Genomic DNA, 22690 nt, shown 5'->3' with positions numbered 1-22690 from the left:
TCTGTTAGATGCCCTAGTGACATAAAAGGACACTAGCTATTAGGCATCAGTGCCTTACACAGCTGCTGAATCTAATGCTAAAATGTATTTGAAAGGTAGATTTAATAAAAGGAAATTTCTACTGGTTCTAATATTGTCTTTCTTTTTCTCTCTCTTTTTTTCCTTTTTCTTTCCCTGCAGGACCTGGGTCAGTGAGAGGAATAAATGGATCAATCAGCCTGGCCGTACCACTGTGGTTGCTGGCAGCATCCCTGTTCTGCCTACTCAGCAAATGTTAATAGAATAAAAATTTACAAACAAAAAACAACACACAAAAAATGCGTCATACAGGAGACAGAGAGAGAGAGAGAAAGAGAGAGAGAGCAAGGGGGGAGGACCGTTTCTTTTACAACTTTGTGTGTTCAGAAGTGAAGGGGAAAAATATGACAACAAAGTATCTATAACATTTTCAAAAGTTAAATTCATTAAGTAAAAATTTGAAAACAACTTGGTGGAAAAATGCCACTGTGCATGTATGTGTGTATGCGCGTGTGTGTGTATGTATGAACAATTGGTTGCTGTGTAAAGACCACATCATGCTGAGGACATTCGGGTATTCTTTAGATATGAAAGAGGAAAGAAAGAAAAGGAAAGAAAAAGAAAAGGAATGCTAGATAAATGTTTTCTCCCTTTTTTCTTCCTTCATCCTTTTTTCATCTGTGAAAAGTCAAGTCTTACCTTTGGTGTTTATATAATCTTTTTTTTTTTTCCAGTTGGTCATTTTGAACTGACTCAGCCAATTCAGACTATCAAAATAATCCATACTGGTGTCTTGTGAATAGCCTCTCATTGGCATGCCCCACCCTCTCTCTTAACTTTATTCCCTTTTCCTAAACCATCCATTCTCCCTCTCCCCTAGTCCTTGGTACTATCCCCTTTATCTTCCTTATTTTCCTTTTCCTTCCCCTGCTGCCACCACCTTGAGCTCAAGTCATGCCGCTGATGCTAGGAAATGACATTTTAATTTTGATTTTCTTCACTTTGTGTGTGAGCGTGCTCAGGTCTCTCTCTCATGTGGATGTATATGTGTGTGCGCGTGTCTCTCTCTCTAAAGCATGCCAAGGGAATGGTCCATATGTACATAGACTCATCGTGCTGTGGATAATTGTCCTGCATTGTAATTGTGAAATGCGGTTTTGACATGTTGCTCAGAAAGATGGTGGAGAAGGTGGTCGATCCTTGTGTCTGACTCTCCAGCGGCAGCCTAACTGGAGTTTGCCTTGAATTTCACTTGTTAAGATAGCATGGAAGGGCCCACCTCGCAACACCTTTCTCCACTCCACTCCTCCACCCCCATCCCAAATCTAACCAAAAGGCATTAGATTAGTGGCTGTCACATGACATCAGTGTGTATTCAAACAGGAAGAGAAGCTGGGTTCCCTCCAGGGGCAGGGCTCTAAGCTTCCTTTTATACCCATCATCAGAACCCAGAATATCACTGTTACTGAAAGTGCCTACTACTGATGGGGTGAGGGATAGGGAAGGGTTAATCAGTAACATAGGCTGAACTACCTAGGAGGGGAAGAATTCCGACTTAGCTCTTGCTTCATAGGTCTGAGAAAATTCAAACATCTAGTGACATTTTGCTGGATGTGCCCTGTCCTCCCTCTGTAGTGGGTATGGTGTGTACAGAATATATGGAGATGCAGGGAAGTCACCAAGTGCTAATTCCTAACTGTTTATGAGCCCTATGATCACCTAAACTTCCCTCCTTTTGCCCCTCCCTATTGGTCAAATAACATTACAGATCCCCCACCCAGCCACTCCTGACCAATTCCCTTGGATTAAACATGTGGATGATTGTTTCATAATTTGGATCAAATAAAGTGTGATCAAGTGGAGCAGGAATCTTTGGCAGCTGCAAAGTAATCAAGGAACTTGTAAATACCGAAGCCCCATGCCCCATATTCCAAACACATAGGTTGGAGCCCCTGTATTTGCCTAGGACAGAAAGAAAGGCAAAAAATAATTTCCTTCCTCATGCCTCCACAAAGTCTTTATCTGGTGACTGGTTTAACAATACAAAGAATTCAATTGCCTAATTTCTCTTTGATTCTTTTGGTGCTTTTTGGCAACTCCATCAATTCATAGTAGCCTGAAAATTAATTTTTCACTGGGCTCCATAACATTGAGCTCCTAGCGATCTTGCCTCTTAGCTTGTGTTTTCATTGATGGATACTGTGGGGCATGATCTTCTTCAAAGTCTAAAGATTTTATCTCATGTTTCCCATGGAAGACTGAAGGAAGACAAGTTGGGAAATGCACCCTTGGCATAGAAGACAAATAGAAATTTGAACTAGTTTCCTTTAAAAAAAAAAGAGGTTGAGAGATCTGAATTATGCTTCTAGGCAGATAAGACAATAATACCAATAAAGTTGTAATGATTAGGAAAGAAGACAATGGTTTTTTGACAATAATATCTATAGAAAGCAAGCCAGTAAAATGTATTGAAAAAGCTTGACATTGATTGAGTTTCTGAATAGTTCAGGAGAACATATTGGTGTCTTTTAAATCAGTTTTGATTGGATTAGAGTAGGACCAAAACTAGCAATTAGAGGAAGAAAAACTTTTTTTAAAAGAACTTTTCATCCATTTTGATTGAAGGAAGTCTCACATTATAATCCACAACACACTAGAGAGAAAATCCATACTAGAAATTTCTCCTCTTGATAGATTTTATAGATAGGACCTTGAAAAAAAAAAGCATTTCTTCTGTGTAAATGCAAAGAAATTTCTTTGAGTTATAGCAGGGTATTTTACAGTGTCTGCTCAGGCAAGCAATCATCACCATGAGGAGCCCTTCATTAGCTGCCACTCCTAAGTATTTCTTTTGGAGATAGCAGTTTGGTCAGAGAAAGAGACAACTAACTAGATAGCTCATCCCTTACATCCCAGTGTTTGTTTAAGAGTCATAGCTCTTGAGCACTTTAAAAGCAAGAGAGTTAGAAAATAACGCATTAATTCTGTGAGAATGAACTAGAAATCAACAAGTCCTGAGGTGTGGGCAACTGCATTGACTTTCTCAACAAGAAGTTGTCACCCATAATTTAGCTAGTGTAAGGTCATGAGGGTGAGGAAAGATCATGCAACTTTTCTTTTTACAGAAGAAAACAAAACAAACAAACAAACAAAAAAACTTGGCTGCTAACTTCCTTCAGGGAATTGTTATTCACTGTGCTGAATTTTAGCCATTTATGGTTAGGAATGTTTGGAAATTTAGACTGGCCAACAATGAATTGGCTTTGCTCTAGATCCTGAGAGTCCTGGAGAATTTTTGGTCAGTCTAACTGAGATGACATGACATGATACTATGTAGTTCACAATACAATATAATGCATTGCAATGTAACATAATACAATACATTGCAGAATAATACCACAAACCTTTTTTTTTTTTTCTCATTTGGGTGAATTGCTAGCTTAGCATCCTTTTAAATTTTAGGTGCTCTTTCACTAGCCTTTTTCTGGACTCTCCAGACTTTATTCCCTCAGCTCTGAAACCCAGAATGGGAAATGGGGTACCAAATAAATAGCCATCATTACAATGCTCTACTCCATTGCCTTTTACCTTGCGTCAATAAATTAAAAAAAAAACTTTACACTTTCATCATAAAAGAAAAAAAGGACTGAGTATGAGGCAGAAATAGAATATGACCAGAGGCAAGAGGTGGTAGGTACTTGCTAATGTGATCCAGAAACAAGATAATTAAATCAAATGATTGACCTAATCTGGAAAGAGACCTAGTTTAACCAAAATCCCAGTTCCTGGTTAGCATGAATCTGATGACAAATCAGGATTTTTGTTTTGTCCTTTCTACAGAGTGAGTCAAGATTATGTCATAAAATCTCTTGCCTAAGTGTTTAAAATCTTTGAAGAAAGAAGTCTTAATACATTCATCAGAAATCACTCCACAGTTGACACCCCCAATAGAAAGAATAAACTGAAATATTCTCTATTTACTCAAAGATAAATACCCCTCACCCTATCCCTGAGAGAATAGTCCTAGTCAGTAATCCACTTAGACATAGATTGGAATTGCCATTAGTAATAGACTATGATAGCATGCCTCCGAATAGAATAACACACACATATTCTCAGTGCCTGATACAGATTCTAGTGATAAATTTCTGTTTTCTGGAAGAATCTGCTCTCACAGATTTTCTTTCTGATTTTGATTTTTCTTGTCCACATATGAAGTATAAACTAGAAAAGTTTCATTCTCTCCCCTTCACCTTCCTCCCTCCCCAACAAGATCTTTTCCTGCTATTTTGTTGCTTGGACATAAAAAGGAGATTAGAGATTCGATAGAAGTGTTGAGCCTGGAGAAGACAATTTGAGGATTTGTCAGCAAAGTAAAGAGGCCAAAAAATAGACATCTAGGAAAAAAGGAATCTTAGCAAGGGTCCACTTAACTATTTGGCTCATCACTTGGCCATTTGTCACTTGAGGAATCAAGTCCATTAGCAAATGAAGCATGAAACAGTACATAGGAAAGAACCAACTAGATGAAAATAATTTGCTGAAGGGAGTGAAATTCATCAATTAATCTCACTGGCCAATATACTTAATGTCAGGAGAAGTGCCCTCTGTATACAAAATGAAACTCAACCATCCATAAAACTGAGTCTACACTCCCCAAAGATACTTCCTTTAACTTCTAGTTGATAAGAGCAGTAATGATCTTGGCCTAGGGTGCTTCCTGAAGAATGAGAGCAATCCGAGATCTTGTAACTTCAGATAGCATCATCATTTCTTCCCTCCTGCTTACTTATATTGCTGGTTTTCTCTTAGATCATTGTAATCATTCCTTGTTATAACTTAGGCATGTATCTATCCAGAAAGAGCTTTAAAAAGTCCAAGGAAGCAAGCTGAGAGTTCCTAAGTTATAACCCAAATCAGCTTATTGTCATGAGTTCATGGTCTCACTATCATTTACCAAGCCAGGCAATCTTTTTTTCCTTGACATGGACTTCTTTACAAAGACTGACAACTCTGGACATTCAAAGGGACTTTGTCCATCTTTTTTTTTTCCTATTGTTTTCCTTTTGTCTTTTGTGGTTTTGTGGAGGCTGGAAACTAGAACCTGTCTCATTTCCAAATTTCCTACTCTTTGCACAGACTAGATTCATCATATGGAATTGCTTCTGGCACTGGAGCTATACCCATTCATTTGTTAATTAATTACTCTAGAGGTAGGGATTCCAGTTCCAAGTGTCTTTCTAGTGGTCAGCTTATTAAAAATTCTTGCATTTGGATCACTTTCACTGAGGCTAAGCATGACCTAAATCCTCTCTTCAATTCCCATGGTTTTTCAGCTGGATTTGATGTTGATTCCCAGTGGGCCACCAATTTCAAAAGCATGTAGATATAACCAGGTGTTAAAATACCCACTTGTGACATTATAGGATTATAGAGTCTTAGGCTTGGATGATGTAAATCAATTTCTTTATACATATTTCCATAGCAACCCAAATTCAGTTTAATATGGCCTCTTATTGTCTTAGAGATTTCAAACTATTTTCAAAAGATCAAGGACATAAGGATATAATTTCCTCAGTTGCAAATTCTATATCATGGTATTACAATGTCAATATGTACAAAACGAAGTTTGTAATTCTTTCTAGGTTACTGGTATAGCTGCAAACTAAACTCCAGTTTATGTACAGATTGGGCAGGCAAATACTAGACGTTGAAGATTAGGGATGCATTTGTTTTACCCAGTAATATACATAAATTCTTTCTTGGAAAGTCAACCAGTGTTAACATTTATATTAACAGAAATGTTTATGTATGTAGTAGAAAAATTGTTTTAAACTCTTGATTTCCTTCTTCCACATTTACATACGATATGCTGATTAATAAATTAGTCCCCAATCATGTGTAAATCAAAGTAAATCACTAGTTTATGTACATAAAGTAAACTATGTAAACTTCATTTTTTTTCTACCACATACAGGTCTAGGTAAACCTGTAAGTCTACAAGGAACACAGTGCTAAACAGGACTGAACCATTTGAAGTGGTCAGAGGACAAAATGTAGGAAAAACTAAATCTCTCAAAGGATTAAATTCCCCCAGCAGGAGAAAGCTTTGCTTTATTTATTCAGTGCTTAATACCATTGTTTTGTTTTTTTCTTCAAAGAGGCCACCTAGATGTAGTACAATCATCATAATGCTTAACTTCCAAGTGCAGGGGTCACCCTTAGGAAGTAGAATAGTGTCATGGAAAGAGCATTGGCCCAGGCTTTGCCACTAATACGTGTCCTCAACCATGACACCTTTTCTCTGTGTGCCTCATTTATCTCATCTGCAAAATGAATAGGTTAAACTAGATGAAGTCTAAGTACTCTTCTAGCTCTAATATTCTCTGAGCCTATATGTTCATTCTAGGAATTACAAAAACTTTCAGCTATTTCCATCATAACACCAGATAATATCATTGTCTTTCTGACTTCAACTTCCCATGGAAAGGAAGAAAGATTGAGGAAAAGTCTTACAGTTGTCCCTTCTGTGTTCCTGCTATATGTTTCCAAATTTTTTATTCTTATCGACCTCTTGCTTCAGTATCCTAAACAGTTAAATGGACTCTTGGAAAGATCTCACAACTTGACGGGTAAAATAGTTGCTTCTTTTTCCATCCATTCACTCAGCAAACCCTGGGAATTATTCCAATAGGGGGAAAAGAAGAGATTGCAATTCTTTCAGGATTCCAAGAAATCATGGAGAAAAAGACATCCTCCACATAAGAGATCTACCTTCTGGTTGCCATAAAAGAAATGAAATAGAATTCTTGGAAAAGATCTTAATCTTTAATCTGGGAAACTAGTAATTTTCAGTTGATTTAGTAGACTGTTCCCAGCATTCTGCTCTCAAATTCTATTTCTGTATCCTTGTCCTAGAACCTAGATACTCTTTTTAATATTGGCTTTGCCCCCACCCTGGGATTGCACAAAGTGCCTGATTTCTTTGACGAAACAGATATAAATATTGACAACAAACTAGATTTATTGGCACACAAAAAGCACATCAAAGGCAAGACCTGAAACATAGTCTAGACTTATTAGTAAGACTACAATATAAAAAGAACTCTCAAATCTATATGATGTCCCAGAGCTGTCCTGGTTCTACCAGTAATTATCAGTGTGATCTTGGCCAAATTATTTCACTTCTGTGGTCTTCAGTTTCCCTATTTGTAAAATGAGGTAGTTAGATTAAATAATCTTGAAAGTCATAATATTTGTGATTACATGATTAGAAACTGAATGCTCACTGTGTGTAGATAGCATTGTATTTGACTCTTTTAGATAATATTATTTCCTTTTTCATCTGGGTCTTCCCATATCCTTCAAAAGTATTGACAGACTTCCCCCCAAATAGTAGTGCTGAGGGCTAAAACTTCTAACAGAATTTTCTTATGCTTTTTATGATTTGATCATCTGGTCAAATCTGGTCATATCATTGGACAGCATACTAGGGATGTCACCTGTCTGGGGTATTTAACTAAGGGAACTGAAATGTTTTGGCTATTATATATATATATATTTTTTTTAATGTATCAGAGGGGTGGCCATGTACTGCAGTGATTAAGAGCCCCGGCCCCAGAGTCGGGATGACCTGGGATTGTATCCAGGCTCAGACACTTAGCACCCACCCAGAAACACCTGGCCGTGTAACCTTGAGCAAGTTACTTAACCCCAATTGCTTAAAAAAAATGTATCAGATTTAGTTTTTACACTGTTTTTATAAACCTACAATAAAAGGAAAAAGCCTAATCTGCTTCCCCCATCCCATACTACCCCTTGAATAACAGCCTTATGGCTTCAGTATTCCATATATTCTACGTAAGCAAGTCTTCAAATTAAAAAAGTAAACAGCAAGGGATTCTTTCTAATATGAGGAAGTTCAAGTTCCCCATTAAAGACCTAGGAAATGTTTGATCCTAAAAATTGAGTAAATGTCTTATCAGAGATGATAGTTAACAGCAACAATCCCAAACAGGTAAAGATGATCCTGTATTATTTTAAAAAAAAAATAGCAATAGAGAACATTTATTAGAAAACTTTTGTCGAACATTTTGCCCTGTATGACTCAAGCTTCCTACAACCTGTTCCAAGATATTAGGGACTTTAAACCCTAAAAAACAAGCAAGTGACAGGAAAAAAAAAATTCCTTTTGACCCACACTTCTAAAGTATTTCAAGAAGTGTCTAGCAAGACTGCACAGATATTATTTCAAGGCTTCAGGCAAAGGATTAGGATGTCAAGAAAAATCTTTGAGTAGATTCTAGAGCTGATGGTAGTGACAATGAGATTGTGATATGTTATCTTTGGTAGATCTAGGAATGGCAAACATCACAGGTGAAAAGTCCAGTTCTTTGGTTTTAAATAGGATTTTATGGAAAGTGCAAAGGGAGGATAGGTATCTAGGTGTAGAGAGAAAGGTTTCTTAGTATCTTGGTTAAATCAGATATTGCATCCAATTCCCTGCCTGTGTCCTTTAGGGAGCTGAGCATAATGTTACTATATTGACCCAAGCATTAATGTCCCACAGCATCTCAAGAGACCAAGCTTAGCCTTTCCCTAGCTTGTCTTCCTATGCATTGCCAGAAATAGCCAATGGAATCTTAGTCACCTATATGCTGAATAGTGGTCTGTATCTATATCTTTCTATATGTCAATATCACTTTATATAGATATAGATAAGCCAAATCCTTAGAAAACTTATAAAGTTATTTTGTAAATGAGAGAACCACCAGTCCAACTGGGAATACTTTCCTTCTCTGTGATTATTTCAGATGTTCTTCCCATTCTGGTCATTTCTCTTTCCTCAGCCTTTATCCACCTACAGACAGACATAAGCAGAAATGGTCTAATCTGCATCTAGAAAATGAAGGAAGTACTTCTAACTATCTAGCTTCATAGTTCAGACCACCCAATACCAGTTTGCTGGGGCCATTCCTGATTCCACCACCAATGAGTTTTTACCCTTCACCAGAGAATGTAAAAGACTGAGTCTGGTGAATTGTTGCCAAGTTTCATTCCCTAAGTGTTTACTGGGGGGTTCCAACAGGGAGGAGATGAAGTGGAGAATGGAGTGCTCAAATAAAGCCTCCTCTTCTCCCCCTCCCCCTTCCCATTGCTCTATGGAAGGGTTTACAAATCCTGCTATTGGTTAGAATTCTTATTAACAGTGTTATATACATATAAATATATATATATATAAATATATTCCTTTTTTTCAACCCTGTAGCCATGAACTGAACTTCCCTTGACAATACAAACACATGATCATTTTTTGGTTTGGGACTTTTGTTGTTTGAAATTTCTTCCTTTTTTTTTTTTAAATTAATTTGGTGGGTATTTTTTTCTCCCATATACTAGCTCTATGGAGAAAAACAAAAGCGCAATGTGTGTAAAAAATTAAAATTAAAACAAGCTTTTTTCTTTTTCTTTTTCAATGTATTTAAATTCTGTTTCTCTCTTCTGTTACTTTACACGTATGAATGCTCTGCTCTTCTGTGATCTTAAAACAAAATGAAATAAACGTGAAAAGGAGATGTGTCTTCATTGCTCTAAGTTGGTCTTATTGTGGTCTACTGAGTTATTTCTGGGTAAATCTGATGCAGTGCCTGAGAAGCCAAGCCAATGGAAAAAAAAAATGTTTGTTGTGGGCAAGACATATGACCCAGGCCTAGCTATCTATGCTTGAGATATTTGCTAAAGAGTCAACCTATTGATTTTTCTCACAGTGTTCATGTATACCAAAGAAAGGAAGGTTCAGGGAGAACTTAGAAAACAGGCATTGTAGTCTGTTAAGTGATGTTTCAAAATGGTTGTGAGGAAGTTTTCACTATCTTCAGTAAGACTGGGGCCATGGAAAATGGAAACAAATTTCCACATGACAGATTTAAGTTAAATATTTGGAAGAACTTCTTGGTTAGAAGTGAGACTCTGTCAATGATATCATGGAAAATTCACAGAATTGGAGAGTTGAAAAGCACCTCATCCGCCACCTATAGGCAAAAAATATCCCCACAATTACATGCAAAACAAGCAGGCATGCAGACTTTGCATGAAGACTTCCAAAGAGAGGGAGTTCACCAGCTCCCTAGGCAGCTCATTCTGCTTTGGGGCAGCTCTTATTGTTAAAAAGGGATTTTGTTTGTTTTCTCTCCTTGACATTCAGTCTTAATATGTCTCTTCCAATGCTACCCATGGCTCCTGGTTCTATCCTCTAAGGTCAGATTTTAGAGTGCCTTTTTCTGGAGATTTTTCAGTAAAATGTAGGTAGTTGTCTCTCTGGTAAAGTCAAAAAAGGTCTAGGTGTACTTATCCAATGGCAAGGAGCTCAATAACTTCTACTCAAGAAAGGCTTCCACTCACCTTTGCTAAGAAATAATATTATTTAAAGCTATTTTCAAAAATTTTTTCATCTATCAAGAACCTCTTTTTAAGAGCATAAGACATGAAACAAAAGGAAATGTGACAGAAGAATTGCTGGAGAAATACAATTCAGCACATGATCCAAAATTCAGCTACATATCAATAAGTAAAGGTCTGAGTTAGAGGGATCAGAGGAATCAGTCGTGGCCTGGAAAACCCCTAAGTGATCTCTTCTTGACCCTAATGAAAAATTATAGATGTCCTTCTTTGAACCTTCCCAAGTCATTTGAGTCTATCACATGGCTTCTGGCTGTCAGTGTTTTATGACGCTTGACACAAATATGACCGAAAAAATAAAGGATTCAGAGAATCCCAGAGTTAGGAAGTTCCTCAGAGCTCAAGTCCAATCCAGATATCAATAGCAATATCCTGTACAACATGACCACCCCACTTTCCAAGGGTTAAAAGGTTTTGGTTTTTTTTCCCTTAGATAAACCTAAATTTACAACTTCTTACTATTGTACCTAGACCAGCGGTAGGGAACCTTCAGCCTCAAAACAACATGTGGCATTCTAGGTCCTTGGGTGCAGACTTTGATTTAGCCCAAGTTTTATGGAACAAATTCTTATATTAAGGGGATTTGTTCTGTGAAGTTTGGATTCCATCAAAGGGCCACACGTGAGAACCTAGAGGGCCACATGTGGCCTCAAGGCCATAGGTTCCCCACTCCTGACTTAAACTGTGGACCAAATAAAAAAGGTCTAAACCCTCTCACATATAATAGCCTTTCAAATACTTACAAACAGCTATCATCCTACTCCCAACCCTATGTCATCTCTTCTCCAGGATAACCATCCCTAGTTTCTTCAATGAACCCTCAGAGAGGTTGATCTTAAAGCCTTTAACTCTCTTTGTTCCTTACCACTATATTCTTTCCTATTTATCAATTACATTTTAAAATGAATTCAGAGGTAAAAAGAAGAATCTAGATGTGGTCTAACCAGGATAGATGACAGTGGGACTGTCATGTTCCTAAACCTATATACTATGCTTCCTGTCTTAAGAGATTAACTTTCTTGACTGACAAACCATACTGTTGGGAGGTAGTGTTTGATAATGATAAGTCTTATTGATCTTTGTGTCCCAGACCTTTTATAGTATCCCATATAGTACTCAAATCATCATATACACACTATGTTACTGGCTGCATAGTTGAACATCAAAGTAAAATTACTGAAAGGTGATGTCAGAGACACAGTTGTGACATCAGAGTAATCAATTCCTACCGCTTGGAGTGACTGCCTTATATATAAGAAGTTACATGGTGTAGTATACAAAGCTCTAGAATTGGAGACATTATGCTTTGGTTATTCTTCTCTGAGGTTTATTAACTTTGTAACCTTGAACTCACACCATCTGAGTCCTCATTTCCTCATATTCAGTGCTAACTATCTCAGAGGGCTATTGCGCTAAACAAATGTGCGTGATTAATTATTATTCATCTGCAACCAAAACCTCAGGCAGTCTACAACACAGCCCAGCACATAAAACTTCCAGAGGAAGACACAAAACAAGAGTATACAAGCACAAGAACATAACAACGTCACACGGTCATAGACTGAAGAAATGGCAGTTGGGTGCCATGTGAGTGAGAAAAGGGCAGGTAGTTTCCTGTAGTAGTTAATTTTTCCCTAGGCTATAAGAGAATTTCATAATATTCTCTTGATGCTAATTGGCCAAATAGGTGTCATTGGAAACCAATTCCTGTCTTCTGTATATGACTAAGTAGGAGTGGAATGGAAGTGAATGAAGATTATAATGGATGATGAGACTGTAGTGTGAACCAAGTATAAATGTCAGGTTTAGAATGCTTTGTGGTATGAATCAGAGAGAAAAAGTGATTAATGTTGCAAGCTAAAGGAATGTAAGTTGGTGCACGTGAGTTTGGGTATGGATCCACAGGATAATTTCAAGATTAATTTCTTCTCTTCAATGAGTTAATCCCTTGAAAATTTAAGTTGTACCCTAGGGCAAACCTCCATTAGGCCTTGTTAAAATTAGGGTTTTTCATGGAGTTGGGTGTCTCCATCCTGTTTCCTGTCACTAAGATTGAATTCTTTTTTTTTTTAGAGGGCAATTGGGTTTAATTAACTTGCCCAAGATCACATGGCTAAGTTTTTTGTTTGTGTGTGCTGTGTCTGAGGCCAGATCTGAACTCAGGTCCTCTTGACTCCAGGGCCAGCACTCTACTCACTGAGCCACTTAGCCATCCTGCTAAGATTGAATTCTTGCCAAATCCTACTAAGCACAAGGCTAGACAGATAGTATATTTGGATCACATAATTTCTAAGGTCCCAGTATTTTCTACATAGGATAAGAAATTGTTAGGAGGGACATTGAGAAGAAAGTATAGGGTCTATAAGCAGACCCAGACGTCAGTGAATGATTAAGTTTGAGGGCATTTATGGGTGGACCTCTGTTACCTAGAGTCATACTACTTTGCCACAATAAATCAGGACCAGCTTATTAACAAACACCAATCTGAGAGTAGGAGAGGCCCTGGTGCTTTTTTTCAGGACTGTTACCAACAGGTGCTGGATTCCTGGATTATATTGATATTTTGGCTTGTCATCCTAGATGTCTAAGTAAAAGTCAATGAAATTTGACTGAAAGAATACAGTAGACTGAATCCCAACATATGAAATCTCACCTCCATTAAAATGAAGAAACCATAAAAAGTTGTGGGTTATGTGGTTTGTCCTTTCTTCTTGAAGAGAACTATGACATCAAGAAGATGATGATATAACATGCAATTGAACTGCATTTGAGTGAGGGAAGGCTGTGCAAAGTCACCAGCCTCACTTTCTCCTCCAGAGTCATCTGGATCTAGTGGTCAGATATAGTTCAGGACAACTGAAGATGACCCAGGATGCAATGCAATTTATGGCAATGACTTACTAGAAATGATAAGAGGATCTCCTGGCTCAATGAGGATTCCTCACTCCCACCAAAGTCCCATTAATTGAATTCCATTTTTGTAATACCTGTAGTGATTAGACATTTTACAATGGACTCCATTGCTCTCCTTTTTACAGATTTGGGGTACCATGTGGTAACTTCATGCATAGTATATGTTTATTCATCACTGGAAATATGAATGCAAATACAGATTTACATATAAATTACTCCTTATGACATATAGGAAGTCAGGGAGTCACTTTGAAATCAACCAGTTTGCCCTAAAATGTCCAATTTTGGTCTTCAAGAAAAGTCTACAAAATTCTCAGAACTCAATGAAACAAGCCATGGGACTGAAAAATGTAGATTGAGGATGTGGCTAACCTTGTGACAACATGTTCCATTTTTCCCTTTCAGAAAGCAGAGCTGCTTCTATTAGCATCAGCTGAGGGTCATTAAGACAATTCAACCATTATTTACATAATCATCATCAAATGTTTACACTGTCCACTGGATGAATGCCCAGTACAGGCTTGGTTATTACTCAATCCATTTAAGATTATTTCAAAGGCCTTTGAAATTAGTTTAAATTAATTAATTAGCCAGATTCTACAAGTGAATAAGCTTTCTGGTCATAAGTTATGGAGAAAATGATTACTTCAAGCATCAATAGAATCACTTGCCAAGTCTTGTTGATTCTGCTTTCATAAAATCTATTGTGTCCTTCCTCTTCCTTCATTCATTTGGCCATCACCTAAGATGAGGCCCTTATCACCTCACACTTAGGTTTTTTTTTTTAATATTCAGCCTCAATAGTCACCCTGCCTTCAGTTTCTCCCATCTCTAATCCATATGCCACAGAGACATCAAATGTTCCTATTCTAAGGTATAATTCTGATCATGCCACTGCCACCCCCTGCCTAAAATGCTCCAGTGGCTTCTACTGCCTCTAGGATAAAAAATTAATTTTTCTTGTTGGCATTTAAAACCATTCATAACCTAGCTCCAGTTTGCCAGCAATCATTTGAGAAAGTAGCTGCTATGGAGAAAGGGCCAGCCATCCCCACCAAATGTCAATCATCTTCTACATACATAGCAGGATCCCTAGCTAAAGTTAATATGGCACCCTGAGAGTGAAGCAGGAAGCAGCGTCTGCCAGGCAGGTCAAATCACCAACACCACCTTGGCCACCAACCCTCTTCTTCCCGCCCCTATCCCCCATCCCAGCCCCTAATGGCAATAGCTTAGAATCCTAAACCTAAGAGCCTTGGAACTATGTGTCAACCAAACAACCAGACCTGCTTCCAGCCCACTCCTCAAAGCCATCAGAGGACAAAAATAATTGTGGGTAAAGGGCCACCTTCCTTATTACCAGCAGCAACAACTGCTGACCAAAGGCCACCAATAGGCAGATGATCAAAAGAGCCTGGGGAGTTTCCACCCAAAGCCCTAGTTCATCTTCCAGCACAACCTTCACAGTCATCCAAGGGAAGCAGTTACTGTGTATAACAGACCAGGCACTAAATGCTATTGATAGGGTAGATAGACTAGCCTAGTTGAAGTAGCAGGGCATCCTGAGAGAGAGCCAGAGAGCAGTGTGTGCCAGACAAGTCAAACCACTACCATCATGACCTTGATCATCATCTCCCATCCTGATAGAGAAAGCCCTAACCTGAATCCAAAAGCCTTAGGCACAGTAAGGCTTCCAGCCCAGTGCCCTCAGTCATCATTCTGGGAAGAGATATCTGTGGAGATGGAGCCTGGGAACTCCTCTTATAGGTGCTACATCCTTAAATACTGAAGACCCAGAAAAGAATGTTGCTATTAACAAAGTTCTTGTCAGATGGTTCAACATCAGAAGCTAATATGATTTTATTAGAAGCAATGACATCAAAGAAGAGTCAGTAACATCTACTATGCCACTTCACTCTAAGGACCATGGGAACTTTTCATCTGACTTGCATCTGAAATCTTTCATATATGTTAACTGCTTCAGTTAGAATGTGAGCTCCTATAACATGCATTCCCCAATTGATAAATGGTCAAAATATGTGAATAATCAGTTTCAGAAATCAAAGTTATCAACAGCCAAATGAAAATGCTCTAAATCACTAATAAAGAAATGGAAATGAAAATAACCCTTAGGTCCCACCTCACACCCAACCAATTAGCTAAAATGAATGAAAAGGAAAATGACAGATGCTGGAGGGGATATGGAAAAGTAGGTAAGATAATGCAACTAGGAACTAGTCTAACCACTGGAAAAGGAATTTGTACCTAGGCCCAAATAGCTATTAAACTGTACATATCCTTTGACCCAGGAGTATTGCTACTTGAGCTGTACCCCAAAGAGATCAAAGAAGGAGAAGGATGTATGTATACAAAAATATTTGTAGCAATTCTTTTTCTGAGGGCAAGGAACTGGAATTGAGGGAATGCCCATCAGTTGGGGAATGGCTGAACAAGCTATGATATATGAATTGGATGGAACACTGGTTGTGTTATAAGAAATGATAAAGGGGATGGTTTCAGAAAAATGTGGGAAAATCTGAATGAGCTGATGAAAAGTGAAATTAACAGAACAAGGAGAGCAACCTACACAGCGATACCAATATTGTAAAGATAATTGACTCTGAAAGACTTAGTAACTTGGATTAAAACAATGACTCATCACAATTTCAAAGGACTCATAATGAAACATGCTATCCACCTCCAGATAGAAAACTGATGAACTCAGCGAGCAGATTAAAGCTTTCTTTCCCTCTTTCTTTCTTTTATATGTCTTTTTTTTTTGTTGGGGGGGAACTAAGATGGAAATTTGTTTGCATGACCATACATATTGGAATGCATTTTGTTTTTCTTGCCTTCTCAATGGGTGGGGAAAGAAATAAGAGGGAGAAATTTTGGAACTTAAAAATGAATAAAAATATTCTTTGCTTTAAAAAAATAATTTTTAAAATAAAATTTTACAAAAACTAAAAAATTGTAAGCTCCATGAGAAAAGGGATGGTGATTTTTTTTATTTGCATCTCTAGTATTTAGCACAACATTTTTCATTAAGTCAATGCTTAAGAAATCCTTTTTTTCACTCATTTATATATTTATGTGCATATACAGATAAAAGTATGTACCTATATATATATATACATATATGTAAACAGATTTACTTTTATATAACTAAAATTTCTTAGAGAGGTCTATTTCCCCCATCCATTAAATTGTAAACTCCTTAAGGGCAAGAATACACAGATATACATATGTTCTTGTATGTATACTATATATACATACTATATATGTGTGCACATACACACACATACACATTTGTCATTTTTCTTTTCTGTCTTCTTAGCTAATCTGATAGGTTTGAGGCAACCTCAGGGTTATTTTATTTGCATTTCTCTAATTATTAGTGACTGAAATAATTTTTCCTATGACTAGGGATTGCTTTTATTTCTTCTTCTGAAAACTGTCTATTCATATACATTGACTATATGTATGTGTGTACATATATATATATATATATGTGTGTGTGTGTGTGTGTGTGTGAGTTTATATATATTGGTTTGTCATTCAAAACAACTAGGGCAAACAAAAAACTTGTTGGTTAAGTGTTTCACTTTTTTTTTTTTTTTTGCCTTTTGGAGGGCAATTGGGGTTAAGTAACTTGCCCAAGGTTACAGGTTAGTTTTTTTGTGTGGGTGTTAAGTGTCTGAGGCCGGAACTGAACTCAGGTCCTCCGACTCCAGGGCCTGAGCTCTTACTCACTGTACCACCTAGCCTCCCAAGTGTTTCATTTTTAATTAAGGAAACTGAAACCCAAGGGAAGTTTAGTGACTTACCAAGGTCACTAGGTAGTAAGGCAAATCAGGATTAGAACCCATCATCTTTGAGTTCACATTCAGGAAGCTTTCCATCATACCCCTAAGAACAACAAATGAGACCATGTGACAAAAAAAAAAAGCTGAACCTAAGGCCCAAGACAATTTGCATTCCCTCTCAACTGATATCCCAATAGTCCAGAAAAGTGATTCTGATAGATAGTACTCATAACATGGAGACAAGACAAGATTCACTAAGCTTAAAACAGAGAAACTGGTAGGGCAGGGCTGAGCAGTTCTATTTCATAAGGAAAATGGAAAGGGAATTAGTATTTATTTTATTTTTGCTTTTTGGAGGGCAATTGGGGTTAAGTGACTTGCCCAAAGTCACATGTCTAGTGTTTATGTTATGTGTCTGAGGTCAGATTTGAACTCGGGTCCTCCTGACTCCAGGGCCAGTGCTCTACTCAATGCACCACCTAGCCACCCCTAGGGAACAAGTATTTATATAGTGCTTACTATGCACCAGGCACTATGCCAAGTGCTTTATAAATATTATCTCGTGGTCTTCTTAATAACTCTGTGAGATAGGTTCTGTTGTTATCCCCATTTTGCAATTGAGAAAACTAAGGCAGGGACGGCCAGGTAGCACAGCGAGTAAGAGCACCGGCTCCAGTGTTGGGATGACCTGGATCAAATCGGGGCTCAGACACTTAGCACCCACCCAGAAACACCTGGCCATGTAACCTTGAGCAAGTTACTTAACACCGATTGCTTAAAAAAGAAAACTAAGGCAAACAGAGGTTAAGTGACTTGCCTGGAGTCACACAACTGGTAAGTAGCTAAGGCTAGATTTGACTTTGGGCTTTGCTGACTCCAGACCCAGCACTCTATCCAGCTGCCTCTATGCAAGGGAAGTCATGGTGTGATCATTAGGAAAATCTGCCCTTGGACTGCCTTTGCTCCTGCTTCTTTAGATTCCCCACATTTGAGTCCTATTCCCTGACTGTCAAGTTGATGTCATGGCCTAAAAGTTTCTGTGATGTTATCCTGCTACTTAACTTCCTACTAATCTATCCATTGTGCTCCATCGGTCTCTGTCTTGCCGTGGACCAGAGCTTAACTCTTCTGTCTGTGAACCAATGTCCTCAAGACTGCATAACACTTAACTGGCACTGTCAACCAGATGATCTACTTTTTCTACTTCCAGGGAAAGTTACTTCAGGAAAAAAGAAAGCACCCATAAAGGTGTTGTTGGTCTGATTGTGACCTCATTTGGGGTTTTCTTGTCAAAAATACTGGAATGGTTTGCCATTTCCTTCTCCAGCTTCTTTTACAGGTGAGGAAACTGAGGCAAACAGGGTTAATTCACTTGCCCAGGATCACATAGCTAGAAAGTGTGTGAGGCCAGAATTGATGTCACTAAAATGAATATTCCTGACTTCAGGCCTGGCACTCTATCCACTATACTGCCCACCTAGCTATTTACCTGTCTATCCTACTATACACATAGCTGCCCCATAATTCCTATGCACAAAGGTACTTGCTTTGCAAGTCCAAGATCACTGAAGAGATGGCTGAGACCTCTTCTGACAAACACTAGAGAAGCAGTATAGTGTTTGACTTAAAGTCAGGCAGGAAGACCTAAGTATTTAAATCTTGCTTCACTCAACTTTTCTGAAACTGTTTCCTCCTCTGTTAAAAAAAAAAAAAAGACAACATAATCATGAGGCATTTTTTTTTCAGAGTCTAATGAGCTAATGTACATATGGCACAAAGATGGGCTTATGTGCACTTGGTGGATATGCTATGTAACATCTAAGCTGCTACAGTATCAACAGCAACACTGGTTTAGGGGCTGCCTTCTTCTATGGGTTTACCAAAAGACAACAGTGTGTCACTTTCTTAACCAACAGGACGTTGTAATATCTATTCTGTCTTCTTGGTGGTGCTATACATTTGCTACCAACCAGGTGGTTTCATTAAGGGCACTTTGATACATATGTAGGAGATCCCCTTTGGGATGTATGTATAACCTACCTATTCTGAAACTTCAAATTTCCAGATTAAAATAAAAAGAGATATAAATCAAAAACGAAAACCCAAACCCTTAGAAACCAGTTACTGAATGCTTGTCTAGAGACTGATAGTATAGTAAGTATTGCTAAAATATCAGTTTTAGAAAATTTTCTGTGTCATCTGCTTCATCCTATAGCTCAATGAGTGCTGAGCTAGGAAAGTTATATTACGAGGGAAAGTAACTTTTGGTGTCTACATTCATTGAGCAAAGAAAAGAGGTTTTTGTTTTTTGGGGGTTTTTTTGGGGGGGGGGGGATAAATCAAGGCACACCTGTCCAAAAAACATGGAACTTTCACCTGATCATATCTCATATCCAAGTCCCATACCCACAGGTCAAGAGAATCAGGTAAGGGGATTTGTGTGGCTGCCTTGGGTCCATATTGAGCAACTGAGCTGGAATACTAAAGAAAAGGAAAATGGCAGAGGCATGGTGGGGGTTGGATCTGTCTTCCAGCCTTCTCACATAACCATTATAAGAATCATCTAACTCTGAAGTTTGGAAGTTGTCCACCACTCTCTCCAGAGCTACCTCTCCATTTATTGGTCCCTGATTGACTGCTGTAGCTCCCCATCCAATCTTAGTTCTTCCACCATGAATACCCATTCAGTCCATAGCAGTAACAGCAGCAGCAACAAAAGCAACAAGAAGCCATCAGTCCATATGGCCCTTCTGGAAATTTTCAGTTTCAAGGCAAAAAGATATGGCAGCGTCTCTATTCCCTGTGCCAAATAGAAAAGCTGACAAGGAATCTCTCCCAGTTCCCTAGCTTTTGGTCTGTTTTAGGTCTGTTTCCCCTTTTGGGGAACTCCCTGTAGGTGAGGAGAAAGGAAAATCTTTAGAATTCTTTTTTATGCCACTTGTCCTTTTAAAAATCATAGCTATCGCCATCCCAGGGCCCAAAGTAAAAATGGGAATGATAATTCAAACAGAAAAGAGAGCAATACATGTGCTTGTACCAGTTGCATTTAAGTGGTTTGCAAACTTTAAAGTACAATAAAATGTATTATAATTATATTACTATTATCAAACATGGCAGAAGAATAACATGAAGCCAGGTTGCGTGCATAAAAAACCTCTGTATAGCCATACTTTTCTTTTATCTTTCCTAAGCCCACCCCATGGTACATCACCTGTGATGGGAGCAGTTATGGGTAATCATTGTAGGACAGCTGCATGATACATAGAGCAAGGGGTGGAATTTAAACACGTTATAGAATTCAGAGCTAATAGGAAACCTAAAAGATCCAGCAAAGCCATTTTACAGATGAGAAAACTGAAGCCCTAAGAGGTTGGAAGAATTGTCCAATATGACACAGGCACTTAAGTGACAGAGGCATATTTGAACTCTGACTCCAAGTCCAGACCTCAATCTCCTGTGAAACTTTCCTACTCTAACATCTGCTGAGCATATCCTGGTTTTCCAGAGAAATGATCTATACTGTTTGCTCCCACTGTGGCTTCATCTAACAAGGCAAGGAGATCCCTAGCTCAGGGTATTATTGGCAGGGACATAAGGAGAAATACAAAGCTCAAGCAAGTCTCTCTACTAACTATTGGCTAATAAGGCTTGCTAACTAACAGAGAAAGTCCAAGGATAGTTTTTGATGTGCTTGTTCTTAAACACATCCAACCCAGAATTTATTTATATTTACATTTATTTATATTCTTCAGTTATTCAGTCATGTTCAACTCTTCATAACCTCATACGGGGTTTTCTTGGCATAATTACCGGAGTGGTCTGCCATTTCCTTTTCCAGTGAATTAAGGCAAGCAGAAGTTAAGTGACTTTCCCAAGGTCACACATCTAGTAAGAGTCTGAGGCTGGATTTTAACTCAGGTTTTCCTGACTCCAGATCTAGCACTCTATCCACTGAACCATCTAGCTACCTCTTTTTCCAGGATATGTGCCTCTAAATCCTAGAATTTTAATTTCCAAAATAATATTCCCTGGTGCTGAGAGATATTGGTTCTCATCTTAAGTAACAAGAAACGTGATGCTGGCATAACTACTTGAAGTCTATCTTATAGTATAATTGAATAACAAGATTTTTTTTAAAAAAGTGAATACTATAAAATTATCACCAGTCACTGTGGTCAATGTGAAGGATACTTAGTGGGGCCCTGGGCTGCTTGGCCTAGAGATAATATCAGTAGTAGAAGGAGGTTATCTTTTCATTTCTCCCACATGCATTAACCCACCTATAAATATTGCACCAATGGTCTTTTCCTCTTTAATTCACCACAAATAGACAATGAATTCATAATCTTCCCTAAGCCCCTTTAAAAATAAGTAATAAAGAAGGGACCAAAAAAAATCCTAGTAGATACAGTCTCTGTTTTCATTAACATAGCAAATGGTTATTTTTAATGGTACATTTAACTAAAGCTAACTTAGCCATGGGAAGAGAATGTGGCCATTAAGATCAGCATCTGTTGATCGAACTGAGGCTCTACATTTGGCAATGCATGATTATAACACCAATAATATTACATGCTAAGAGCAGACTCATTAGCATTAATTGCTGCATTTAGTCCCACGTAAAACCTACTGTATCTATAACATTTGCTAAATATATTACACTTTTAAAAATAAATACACCCTAAATATCACTTGGGTAACAATGGAACTGATTTAAAATTGCTGAACGGTGGGTGGGGACTGGGAAGTGGAAGGATACCCAGGAATTTCAAGTCTGCTCTGACATAGTTATTAAAAGGATTCTTGTTTAGGCACAGTTTGGGACAGATGGCTTCTGACATCACTTTCAAACTCCAGGATTTAGTGTTTGTGTTTCTGGATAATGCTAAAATACATGGAAATTATACTAGAAAGGCCATTCCAGGGGTGGGGGTGGGAGTAGAGATTCTCACACACATGAAGATGCTTCCCTAGAATTATTTGGCTATAAATCTGGAAATAAAGCCTAGAATGATGTCAGCATTCAGAAATTGACCAATCCCTCCCTTTCTATATCTATATACTGTATCTGCATATATGCATATGCATAGGTATGTGTGTATATATATATATATATATATATATATACATGTATATATTAGAGAGAGAAGAGACAGAGGCAGAGCACATCTATTATGTGTAAGGCACTGAAATAAACAGAAGGGGAAGAACGAAAAAAAATAAACCAGGTCCTGCCCTCAAGAAATTTACATTCTACTGAAGGCAGGGGAGATAATTATAACTTATACACAGATAAGTAAATATGAAATATGGGACTGAGGGATAGACTGCTAATTACTGGAGTAAAAAGTATAGGCTTTATACCAGAGGTGACATCTGAATTGGGCCTTGAAGAAAGGTAGGAATTAAATGCTCAGGGGTGGAGGGAGTCACAAAGCACATTCCTTGTACGAAGGCAGGTAGGTAGACAGGCACAGAAAAGAAGGGAGGGAGGA

General features: G+C 38.0%; 1 protein-coding gene across 2 annotated transcripts in view; it reads left to right on the top strand.

Moving 5' to 3' along the window:
• Positions 1 to 9612, top strand: part of LSAMP (limbic system associated membrane protein) — an 836652-nt gene extending 827040 nt beyond the window's left edge. For both annotated transcript variants that reach the window (XM_069069967.1, XM_069069966.1), the window contains one exon: positions 181 to 9612. In XM_069069967.1, coding sequence (XP_068926068.1) covers positions 181 to 278 — 98 coding nt within the window. In that variant the 3' untranslated portion in view covers positions 279 to 9612. The remainder of the gene's footprint in view (positions 1 to 180) is intronic.
• Positions 9613 to 22690: the final 13078 nt, after the last annotated feature.

This window comes from Petaurus breviceps, unplaced genomic scaffold, assembly GCF_028583685.1.
Source record: "Petaurus breviceps papuanus isolate PSGF00001 unplaced genomic scaffold, PetGlider_PUasm1.0 90792, whole genome shotgun sequence".
Lineage (NCBI taxonomy): Eukaryota > Metazoa > Chordata > Mammalia > Diprotodontia > Petauridae > Petaurus > Petaurus breviceps.
This window is presented reverse-complemented; position numbering and strand designations above follow the sequence as displayed.